General features: G+C 37.6%; 1 protein-coding gene across 1 annotated transcript in view; it reads left to right on the plus strand.

Annotated features, from left to right (window-relative positions):
* LOC108664662 (G protein-coupled receptor kinase 1) overlaps positions 1-13,070 on the plus strand; it is a 48,071-nt gene that overhangs the window by 26,041 nt on the left and 8,960 nt on the right. The window contains exons 4-5 of the mRNA XM_047883953.1: positions 11,488-11,562; positions 12,658-12,719. Coding sequence (XP_047739909.1) covers positions 11,488-11,562; positions 12,658-12,719 — 137 coding nt within the window. The remainder of the gene's footprint in view (positions 1-11,487; positions 11,563-12,657; positions 12,720-13,070) is intronic.

The following is a 13,070-nucleotide window of genomic DNA, read 5'->3' on the forward strand; positions in this document are numbered from 1 at the left end:
CGTGGGTTGTCTTTTACTGTTCTTCGTCATATGTCTTAGTTCTCCTGGGCTCCATGTTGCTGGTTAAATCACCTCAATTCTGGCTTCAATTATCCCGGTAACATTGTCGTAATCCTGGGCTCCATGTTGCTGATTAGATCACCTCAATTCTGGCTTCTATCAACCCGGTAATATTGTAGTGATCCTGGACTCAATGTTGTTAATTTGACTTATTTCTAGTTTAATTTATCGCGGTGAAATTACAATCATGGGCTTATCGTTGTTGGTATATTTGCAGCGCTTAATAATGACGTTAATTTAATTTAACTCTGGTCTCAATGTTGCTGGCTGAATCGATTTATACCTGTCCTGTTGTTGGTCATAAATTCGTTCTCTGGATTAATGTCAGTGCTTAATATTGCCTTAATCTTTGGTTTAATACTGTTAATGACAATTTCAATTTATTTATCCTGGTAGTTTTGTGTTGTCGGTTTATGTGGCATTAATTTAAGGGTCGCTTTCAAAATAACTTGGAAGTTTTTAACAGGGTTTGTGTTTCTGGTAGTAACAGGTCGCATTTTTAAGGGTCGTCTTGGTAATGAATGAAAAACTGAGCTTATGCTGGAGAGATCTTACCAGTGCAACCTCTCCTCAGAGAATTGTTTTAAACTAAGATTTTCTTTGAATGTGAAGCTATAGTATTAGGATTATCCTAATGTGTCGTAAAAAAATATTGGTGATTAACTTGTCTTGTGGCTCATTTATGACATCCTTTTTGCTAATATTTGGGGCCTGCGGTGTGCGTTATTAAAAATTTTGCTAACCCTCATCAATGAGATCAATTGGAAACGCGTTTGTGTTACTTCAACCGAAGAACTTTTGGTATTTTTGTAACTAATCAACCCGGTTACTATCCTGGTATACTATCTTGTACAACACCAGTGACCGGAGTTTAGAGCAAGATGGCCACAGCAGTGTTATCGAGTAGGCCTATTGAGCCGCCAGTCGTATGTGCCTCTACCAGTCGTCTGTGACTATCGACAGTCGTCTGTGACTATCGACAGTCGTCTGTGTGACTCTGTCGTCACTCGCCAGTCGTCTGTGTGACTGTCGTCAGTCGTCTGTGACTCTATCGCCTGTCGTCTGTGTGACTCTATCGTCAGTCGTCCGTGTGACTATCGTCAGTCGTCTGCGACTCAATCGTCGGCTATCTGCACTCCTTTTAATTACCTCTCCTTATTCCTAAGTTAAGTTGTCAATTCATTCATATTCAAGTAAACTTACTGTGTTGCTCGTCCATTATTACCCACCGATTCGATTGATGCCGTTCATCATCTCCGAATCCCTTACATTTTTGGCATCAATCGAAACGGTGATAGTAATGGACGAGTAACACAGTTATTTTACGTGAAAATAAATGAATTGACAACTTAACCTAGGAATAAGGCGAGGTTATTAGAAAGAGTGCAGATAGCCGACGATTGAGTCACAGACGACTGACGATAGTCACACGGACGACTGACGATAGTCACACAGACAACTGACGACAGTCACACAGACGACTGACGATATAGTCAAAAAGACGACTGCAGACGACAGAGTCACACAGACGACTGACGACAGAGTCACAGGCGACTGACGACAGAGTCTCACAGACGACTGACGATAGTCACACAGACGACTGACGATAGAGTCACACAGACGACTGACGAACTGGATTAATGTCAGTGCTTAATATTGCCTTAATCTTTGGTTTAATACTGTTAATGACAATTTCAATTTATTTATCCTGGTAGTTTTGTGTTGTCGGTTTATGTGGCATTAATTTAAGGATCGCTTTCAAAATAACTTGAAAGTTTTTAACAGGGTTTGTGTTTCTGGTAGTAACAGGTCTTATTTTTAAGGGTCGTCTTGGTAATGAATGAAAAACCGAGCTAATGTTGGAGAGATCTCACCAGTGCAACCTCTCCTCGGGAGAAATTGTTTTAAACTAAGATTTTTTTAATGCGAAGCTATAGTATTAGAGGTTATCCTAATGTGTCGTAAAAAAACTATTGGCGATTATTAACCTGTCTTGTGGCTCATTTATAACATCCTTTTTGCTAATATTTGGGGCCTGCGGTGTGCGTTATTAGAAACTTTGCTAACCCTCATCAATGATTGATATTTTTTTACAATATATACAATCAACGTTTCCAATTGATACATCAATTGGAAACGCGTTTGTGTTAATTCAACCGAAGAACTTTTGGTCTTTTTGTAACTAATCAACCCGGTTACTATCCTGGTATAGTATCCTGGTATACTATCTTGTACAAAACCAGTGACCGGAGTTTAGAGCAAGACTACCACAGCAGTGTTATCGAGTATAGGCCTATATTGAGCCGCCAGTCGTCTTTGCCTCTACCAGTCGTCTGTGTGACTGTATCGTCAGTCGTCTGTGTGACTGTATCGTCAGTCGTCTGTGTGACTGTATCGTCAGTCGTCTGTGTGACTGTATCGTCAGTCGTCTGTGTGACTCTATCGTCAGCTATCTGCACTCCTTCTAATTACCTCTCCTTATTCCTAGGTTAAGTTGTCAATACGTTTATATTAAAGTAAAATTACTGTGTTACTCGTCCATTATTACCCACCGATTCGATTGAAGCCGTTCAGCATCTCCGATACCCTTACATTTTTAGCATCAATCGAATCGGTGGGTAATAATGGACGAGTATAGAGTCACAGACGACTGGTAGAGGCACAGACGACTGACGTCTCAATAGACCTACTCGATAACACGTACTGCTGTGGTAGTCTTGCTCTAAACTCCGGTCACTGGTGTACCAGATAGTCTTCCCAACCGGAATAGGAATAGACACAGCGTGGCCCCTTAAATGTTTCAAAGGTTACATAGAAAACAATTATCACAAGTAAGACAAGTGAAGATTTCCCATCAAGAGCACCCATCAAATTACTAACCTATGGCGCTGCCTGCCTGAGTAAGAGTGGCTGATGGCCGGCTAATTTACTCAGCTTGTGAGTCCGAATGTGAATATTACCCTACGGTTAACTAGAAATGGCTTGATCCTTACAATAATGCATTATATTAGTTATATAATACATTATATCATGGAACTTAGGTGAACATTATTCTAGAATCCTCTAATTATATTGTATATCAAGCTCGTATAGTTTCACTGAAAACCAATATAGGTTTGGCAGATGTCAAAGCTCAAAGTGAAGCTGTTAATTGTTGTGCGTCTAGTGTGCTTCTTACTGGAACTGAAACATTCATACATTCTTCTCATATGGGTCAATCTTAAAAGAAGCAATAAAATTGATAAAACGTGACAATTTTCTTTATGATCTTGCTTTATATCACCAATTTTGCAGTTTTTTATTGTTTGACCAAGTTTACGTGATTCATATTCATGATTTTATGCACTCATATTCGCTTATTGTTCTTGCTTTTAACTTATTAAGGTTACATTTATCACTCAATACTGTAATTAGGAGGACCAAACTCGACGATATTCTATGTCTTGACGCTCCTAAAATGTTAATTATTAATTAACATTTAATTAATTAAATTATTCATTCTGTTCTATCTCCTGCACGTCAATGATAGTTCACATATATATTACACCAAGGAAACTCGAGTATTTTATATGAATTTCTCGGTTTTTTATACGTGTAGAGTCAACCTTAGACTTCCCTTCAGAGAAAATTATTGCTATTTACGAGGACACTTAGTGTACAAAGTTTTCGTGCCAGCAAATTAGGTGCCGTGTGAAGAATAGCTATTCATTCAGATTACATAAAACTTACTTTCCTATATTGAAGACGAATATTTTCTTGAGAAAGCCTCGTCTCCTGTAGATTTTTGATACCGACTTCCAGAGCATTATTTCAATTCATTAACTAATGAACTTGTATGATGGAATTTGTTTAGCGTTAGGATTTGATGGCTCTTGTTAGATGACTTAGGCGACGGAGTTATTAATTTTTTGTTATGTTGCTATGGAAACTTGAGCATTTACTTTGTAAAAAAAGTTTTGTAAACTTCGTTTCTTTGAATGTTTTCTAGTTATCCTAAAATCTTCACATGTAGTTTATATATTTGCAAGATGGTTTTATTTTTGTCATGTACTCCAATTTGCTACTCTGAAAGGGAGTAATTTTGTAGTTTTGCATAATAATTAAGGAGTTCAAATTTTTGAACAAGCAATAAGAAATGAAATGAGATACAAAAAAAACCTCTTGTGTAGAGCTCAAATCATATGGTCACGGTCATCGACCATCGCTGCAGAATAATTAATAATATTAATTCTGTTACTAATAATAATTAGTATTGATTAATTAGAAGGTTCAGTGGTATTTATTGAGGAACAGCGTGAATAATTGTAGGGAAAATTTCAGATCAGTAATTGAAGGCTGACTTGATCCAATAGAATAATTCAGATTCAAACTCCTCCCACCTGCAAGGTATCACTGAACACAATTCTTAAGTATTTAAGGGAATTTGAGCACCACAGAAGCACCATTACGCCGCTGCAGAATACTAGGGCGTCAATAATTCTCAACTTTATTCATATTTAATATCGGGTTATAATGCAAGTGAACATAGCTTACTTTCCCTCGGCGAAGTGGTTTGACGTAAAAAAGACGAGGTGCAAAATAATGGTTTCAACAAAATATGTAGGACGCATACAAGGACATTAAATAACGTACTGACTAACGGTCGCACAGTGTAAACCAATGAACGTCGATGTTACCATTTATTGGGTCGGAAGAAATGAAGCCTTGTAAATAGAAATACAAACTTTGAACAAAGGTCAAAGTACTTGGAGACTATATAAAGATTAATAATATTATTTAATATGTTGACGAGTGTCCTTAAGAATAATATCTTGATGTTCGTCACATGAATTTAAAGTTCGTGATTGTTTTTCTTGTAATATTTGTTAGCGTTTTTTTTTTGTCGAGGGTCCGACGCAATTGGATTTTACACGCGGAAGCCCTCGTGGGCAACACTGAAATTCCCGGACCTGTTTATGGGCTGCGGCGACGCGATCACTCAGAAAAATAAGCGAGACATTGTCCAAATAAATATGCACTTTTTGCGCTTGTGTGGGTCATCCTGACCCAGTTTGAACGTAATAGTGCTACGTCCGTTCTCTACACATGCTGTGGGTAAGAGAGTGTTTCACTATGTGAACAATTTGACCCATACATTTTCTGGGTGACTTTCGAAATTGAAAGTCGCTGGAAAGACGGCAGGCATTTGCATTTTGTCGTCGCCGACTACAAAATTGCTTGCACCTTTGAAGAATTGCCCTGCCCTACCGAGCTCGTGCGTGTGATGAAAAACAATGAAAAGTGTTCCGTGGGCCAGTCGAAGAAGAAATCACTTAAATTTCCTTTCTGAATTTGAATCACTGCAACTCATTGTACGGTGTAGTGATGAACACATTGAGTGTACTAATAATTAATGTATTACATATATGAAGCCCAGCGTATGTAAAATATATTGTATCAATTTGAGCATGTGTATCCACAATACCTATCGCGTTCAAACATTATTTCACCAGTTTTAAAATAAGCTAAAAATTAAAAACTTGTGCAATGGTAATTGTGGGTTAGAACGTGTTTTTCTTTATTCAATATTAATTTAGTTGGAAAATAATTAAAATGATATAGATAAATAAGAGGATTCTCGAATCCCAGGGATTCAAGAACTATTGGAATTATTTACTCAATTTTTTAATCCCTGGGATTTGAGAGCTTGGCAGCGCATGTTTTTAACGCAATTGTCGACATTTGGTGCTGTCCTTGCAGCTAACGCAGGATTGTTCCAGCTTACATGCGATAATCCAGGAGGTTTTCAAGTGACGACAACCACACGCTGTCTGATCAAAACTTTAGTACATCTAATGGTTCTAGCGCCGATCAAACGAGTTCTTCTATCAAGTGAACCGAAGGAAGATAATGTAATGCGTGGAATAACTGATTAATAATATTTATAAAGAACTAGGTTTTTGAAATAATAGATGGGGGAATTTTCCATCATAACGATCCAGGGATAATCTCTTTGTTTTATTAACCGCATGAAATTATTATTTTTATCCCTAGCAATACCGGGTTGAGCTGGCAGTGTTGTATATGCCTGAAGCTGTATTCGTAAGAAGCAAGGATTTCTTGCTGAACTTTCACTCCTTTCGTAGCAGAGGCTGCAGGGCGCTTGTTTTAGACACTTGCTATCAATATAATGAATAACCTCCGCATTCCATCCAGTTGGACTGTTGCCGAGACTTGCCATCAAACCACCCACCAGGTCTTGCCCTAGTTTTGGAACGCCACAAGTTTTTCATTGAAAGAGCTCAGTCCCAATATCTGGGAGTCGCTGTCTTGTGGAAGTTGCTGGCACCTAACACCTAACTTTCTATCCGGAGACTCGAGTCTTAGTCGTGGCGCACGACTTAAATATCCTATAGATCGACATTTTATTATAGAAAAATGTCGGTGAAGTATTTCCTTGTGAATGACGTTTTTGTTGCGCTTTTTTAGCGCATTTTCTCATTTATGGAAAAAAGGCGCTATAGTGCTTGCCATGTCCGTCTGTCTGTCTGTCCGTCCGTCCGTGACTTCACGTTTTCGTCGAAGAGAAAATGTGCTCTCTGTCACTCACTGCAGTGAGTACTGAGTTATATTTTTTATACTATCCCTTAGTGGTCTCAAAGATTTTCTTCTAATTTCGTTTTTTTTTCTCTTCCAACAATGTATTTTAATTTCGCCCTGGTAAATGGACTACAGTAAGAGAAACCTCTTGAAGGTTTTTATGACGCAAGAAAATTTCCCCAGATTTCTTGCAATTTATTAAAAAAATACATTTTACCAGAACATTTTTTGCGTTATTTCCTGTGATCAAATATCGTCAACCAAAAATAATTTTGTAACCTCATTTTCAGTGCATATAATATGAATATTTTCACTACTGAATTGTATAAGGTCTTTTTACTTTTTATTCTTGTATTCCAAAAAATATTTACAATATGTGTCGTAACGAGAGTCACCTGCTCCGAACGATGCGGATAATGGATCTCCGATACTTGAATGCTGGCTGTAAAATCCAGAGACTTATTTCACAAATCCTCAATATTGTGCTTGGTAGTATTAACTTTTTAAATTTCTGCTGATTCTGAAATTAATTTACTATGAAAATATAAAAAAAACTAGAAGAATCCTATCCTTTGAAATTCGTTCCAATATCCTTCATTCGTCTGTATGTGCCGTTTGAATACATTTCCCAGTTCTACTTCCCGAATGTAAGCGTAACGATTTATACCCTTTGAATATAGTGCATATACAGAAGCAGTCACGGCTGGTTTATTATTAAAACCACCGCTGTGTTAAATTGTTTGTCTACTGTACACGACGCGCTAGCTTCACATCCATTCTTTGGCAGCAACGAAGTCTGGGTAGTCTATCGATCATCCTGCACTCGAGTCAACAGGATAACGCTATCTATATTCAGATACATCGGCCATAAAATCTGAAATGTTGTTATACTCCAATTAGCTCGGTCTGGTTAAATTTTAAATGTTATTGGTTGAAAGATTTTGGCTTTCGTTCATGCAGCCATATTGCTGCTATATGCAATCTAATTTCAGTTAGGCTGCCTCTTACTTTTTTTGTTGCTAGCCTTCGCTATCGGCGGTTTCTTTTGTCTCTGTAATCAATGGTGAAAATTCAGTCAAGGCTTAACGGTGTTTTCATCGACCGCCCTAGAATGTATTGATTGCTCTTGATTGTCGTTACCATCGTTCACCATTTCTGTCTCTGAGTTTCTTTTTTTAGGTCAGCGCTTACCTTAGGGTGCGCACACAGTGAAAGCAGGTTTGCCCGCGCGGGCAACCTGCTCCAACCTGCCACAAGAATGAACATAGGATAATAATGTAAGTGTTCACAGTGGAAACCTGTACGAATAGGCTTCTGTATTCTAAGGTTTCAGGTGCCAGCCTGAGCAGGTAACCAGCACGCTGGCAACCTGCTTTCACTGTGTGCGTACCCTTCCACTAGATCAACAGCCTCCTACAACCTGTCATCAGCTTTACGTATTCGAAGAAATGTTTAACATTTTCTCGTATTTAATTCAGTGGTCAAGGTGTCAACTGCGATAATGTCAAATATATACTTTTTGGGGTTCGTTGCATTCATCCCGTTGTTCAAAATTATCCCCGGGCACACATTTGTGTATTTTTTAATAACTCGTTTGGTTTATTCGCTCGAACTACTCAGAGCGTGGTCATACTTTTCTGGTTAAGCTATACCTGCCTGTTTGCTGTTTTTTCTTGAACGCATCACCTTACATTTTTTCCTACATTTCTTGAATTATTTGATAATTCAACTTGGAACAACTTGCTTTATCTCTCACACTGTTGTGGTACGCGTTTTCATCCCAGGCTTTGAGGATCTTAGGGCTTTTTGATAGCAACATGTTTTGATAGCCCTCCACTGTAGGGTATTTATTAAATTATTTATTCTCTTATATATGTTATACATTTTCTCTAATCTTAACGATCGACTAAAATTCTATTTTATTTCATTCAACTCTGATAAAGGCCTAATTTAGAACTAAACCTTGCGCATTTTGAGGAGGGCTTACTAATTTTTGTGCTTTTTGTCAACTTGCACTTTCTTTCGAAGGGATAATCTGTTTATCATTATACTCTCTTTAGTTTCTCAGCCGTCTGGGAATTGTTTGATGCTACTTTTTGTTGGTTAGGTCCTTACCATGTGAAGTTTTTAGCAAACAATGCCATTTTGTAAATTTTAAAAGGGTGTGACATATATTTCGGAATCGGCCTTGAGAATGCGAGCCTCGCACAGCCCGTCAGGGTTTAAATGTCTTCGACACGCCTCGGCTACATCATTAAATAATCATCACATTGATGTACTTCTGCTTGAGACCCACCATATATCGAGTGCAGCATGCCATTTATCATTTGTTTTTACATTAATTTTTGTTATGATTGCTCCTAAGTTGTAGAGTCTCTTAGCTTCTGAACGTCCCGCATATCTCTGCTGCTATTCATTAAGCCATTTCAGATTTTTGCACGCTTTGAATGTTTGGTGGTACATGTTCAACATTTTTTTTCATGCAATCTCGAACAGCCCTTTGTTCTTTTTTGCCCTTCTGCTAATTGTTTCATTTTACGTCACTTATTGGTAATTCACCCTACCACATCCCTTTATGTTGTTCTCTATATGCTCTTCTTCTAAGTAAACATTTCTTCGAGTAATTGGTCATTCAATCTTGTGTAGCAGCCCCTGCGTTCTTGCAGAGACAGCCCAATATTTGGTAACACATCGCACTATTTTCTGGTTTGGAGGCGCGCAGTCTGATACACTGGCAGTTATTTAGTGGCGAGTGGACCTATTAGGGCTTATAGTGGCCGCCTGCGTGGGCGTGTCGTGCCAGTAAGTGAAATGTGTGGCACGTTCTCCGTAGAATTATTGCTCGTCGCGCGGTCTTGTCATGCTATGTGGTTTTTCATGTCATTTTCATTTCTTAGGGTCAGTGTATTGCGAGTTTGTTTTTTCGCATGCAATATATTTTATTAGTTCATACCAAGTCACCACGAAGAATATTTGAATTGTGATTGTTTGATTTGATTTATGTACCTTTCCTAACAATTTAATAATATTTTAAGAAAGCTATTATCTTGCTTTCCCCACTTCTAGATTGATTCTAGAAATTCTCTACGTTTGATTTTATTTTTAAGCCTATTCTGTTGCCGTCTGCAAGCCTGCATGTCGTCAAATTTCAACCAATATTTGTTTATATATTCTGTTGTCAAGCCGCCTTGCGTTACGCCAAGGAAAGTCTGGTTTACATCTTAGCACTCGAGTGAAGTCCGGTGGGTCGTCAGTAATGCATGCTGTATAATGTCATCAGTAATGTATTCTCTAGAAGACTGCACCTCTTGGTGCACCGCCTCACATTCTAGTAACGCTTGCAGCTTCAGCAACATATGCCTCTTTGTCTCGTGCGCTGCAGGATGCGTGTCTCATTCATATAAGGCTTGTCTTGTCGTTCGTCCATAACGGAACAATCAACTGTATCAAGATGTATTTTTCCATGATTTAAAGTCGGGCGTTGTTTTAAGTAAATGTTTTAAGTAACTGTTTTAAGTAATCGAGCGTTATATTCTAAGTAATTTTTAGTTGAAAAATTGTAACCCTATGTCGGTCCTGTTCTCCTTAATTTTTCTCTAACGGAGAATTTGTTTCGGAACCTCCAAAATTTTTAACCGCGTTTCCCTATCACTTTTTTCTTTGTTTCTCACATACTGATTTTTTCTTAATTGCCCGTTTTTCTTTTCATCCAATGCTTCATAATTTGGTCCATAATGAAAAGTCTGTTTTTCTAGTGAAAAAAAAAGAACGTTCGAGACATTTTTTCTAATTAGTTTTATAAAACGTGCACTACGAAATTGCTTGACATGTGTAAATTGAATTCGGTTAACAGTCACATTTTATGAGCTCGGGAACCGTATTGGATCAAGTCACCTGGAATCTGACGGTGAAATAACTTTGATGAAGCAATTTCAACGAAATGAACTGTACGGTATCTGTCACGAGCTCAACGAAATGAACTCGTGACGTTGTTTTAACGTCATTTTTCTAGAAAGTTTAGTTTGTTTGATTGCTTCCATTGTAATGTTTCACCGTCCTTGGCATCCTTCTGTTTGTACTCTACATCTCAGACGGGTTCGTTAGATTTAATTTACGTTCTATCGGTCAATTTACATATTAGACTTATAAAGGTCAGTTATACACTCTCAATTCCGCTCGAAGTTTACGGAGGACCGTATTAATTAGGCCTTGTTCCTTAATTATTTAAACAGTTAGTCGTCACGTTGAATAATCTGCTGCACTAAGCTTACCAATGGTATATTTTGTTTTGGGAGAAACTACCTGTTAGTTCCGTTCCAGTAATTTTAAAAGCTTCGTTTACTAATAGTCATTTCCTAAAATACTGATTTCAATAACTAATATTTTCCCCATTCTTAAATTACGGAATCATTACTTCAAGTCAAGTCGTTTTATTTTTAAACTATTGTTAATTGGTTATTTTTAGTATGTTTTGCGGCACACATAAATTGTTTCTCTTCACCAACAATCTCTTGTTGGCTTAGCATGATCCATTAGTAAATTTACATTTCAGTGCATATTCAACGAAATCAGAAATATATATTCTGATTCAGGTTCATCACATCTAATTCATTATTTATTAATTAATTTTCTTATTTAATAATTTTCGATGTAACTGTCATAAATTAATGTTGTATAAACTTGTAGTATTTTTTCTGTATGCCTAAAAAACTACTCCGACTGTTTAGTGAATGTAAATAAAATCAAAACCGTTTATCAAATTCGTCATAAATTAATTAACGTAGATTCCGTGTTTACTTCAAATGATTATTTTGTGGTGCGAGCATTATTTTCCCGTTTGTCTTACAGAACTACAACAAGGATTCTGTTGAGTTCGTTCAGCAGCACCTCACAAAGAACGAGGTCCCCACCGACCTCTTCGAGGTAAGTTCTCCGAGCTCATTTCATAAAATTTTTTTAAAAAGTAGGACTTTTAAATGTGGTCGTTTGTTCGCCGGTCCCTCTCAATTTGTTCTCCTAGTAGACAATTTAACTTTCCGGCGTAGAAATCCAGTCTCAAAAAATATATGAACATTCCAAATATTGCTCCTTGTATTTTTCCTTGTAGAATTTTTCGTTTTGTGTATCAGATAATCACGTTAGGTTGCGACCTGAAAAAATATTTTTTGGTACCCTTAATTTTTTCCCGGAATTTCCTGTTCCCGTTCATTCTTCAGAAATAAGAACCCCAATTAAAGCTTCCAAGTGAGCAAGACATTAATGTCGCTTTTTAACTCGAGAGGAAAGTGTAATAAAGAATATTCTTTTATTTTCTTCTTCGTTGTAGAATGGGAATAGCATTGCTGTAGCAAGCTTTTGTTTCGTATTACAACCGATCGCTGCACGCTTCAGTCAGTCCCCGGCTGCTATACTCTTTGTGCGCATACCTGGATCCGAAAAGAAATACGTTACAAGATCAATGTAATTAATGGCGATAAATAACTCGCATTCAAGTACTCTGGCAAATATCCGTGAAGTTTTTTGCGTCACCTTAAACTTTTTTAAGTGTTGAACGTATTGATATTTAATCAATAGAAACATGAGTGTTTGTACTGTTTGTTACCAGAACAGTTTGTTTTAGTCTTCTCCTGTTCTTCCGTCTGTGTTAGATACGAAGTAGTCTGCTATTCAAGTTATTCATTTATACACTATGTTTTTATGATTTATCGAGCATTGTTTCGTTACTTGAAGTATAGCTTTTCCATTTTTAGGGCACATAGAATCCCCCAAGAAGACAACGATGTCGACATGGACAATAAAAATAAAAGTTAAAACAATCAATTTTCTGGTGACGATTATGTATAGAAATCTGTATAGAAAAGTTACACGACTATTCTTTGTTCGCTTCTTTATTCTTCGCATTGCCTGTCTCTTCCTCTGTAGTTGATATTTTTCAACTAATTCATCTCCCAAAGATAAAACTTATCTTACTTAATTATTACTCAAGATAACAATCAATCATTGTCCTTTACTTTTCAGCCGTACATTGAAGAAATCCTCATGACTTTGCGTGGAGAGCTCTTCGATCGTTTCGTTGAAAGGTGAGATTATGTAAGAAATTCTCATCGTTGAAAGGTGAGATTAAGTAAGAAATTCTCATCGTTGAAAGGTGAGATTAAGTAAGAAATTCTCATCGTTGAAAGGTGAGATTATGTAAGAAATTCTCAGCAGCGCTAGAACGAAATGCGACAAGTGTTGCTGTGCTGGAACATATCGCCTGCAGCCAGGGCATTGTAGTGCGCTATCTTCTGACGCTGCGGATGCCGTCTTTTGCAGGCTCTTTCCGCCATACCTTCTTTATACGGAGAGTGCGACAAGGCACGTTTCCCTTGCTGGCTCTGCTGCCGAGTCACGAAGCTTAACAATCGTGATGCCAAGTACCTCCCTGGAAA

The sequence above is a fragment of the Hyalella azteca genome, unplaced genomic scaffold (assembly GCF_000764305.2).
Source record: "Hyalella azteca isolate HAZT.00-mixed unplaced genomic scaffold, Hazt_2.0.2 contig14103, whole genome shotgun sequence".
NCBI classification, from domain to species: Eukaryota; Metazoa; Arthropoda; class Malacostraca; order Amphipoda; family Hyalellidae; genus Hyalella; species Hyalella azteca.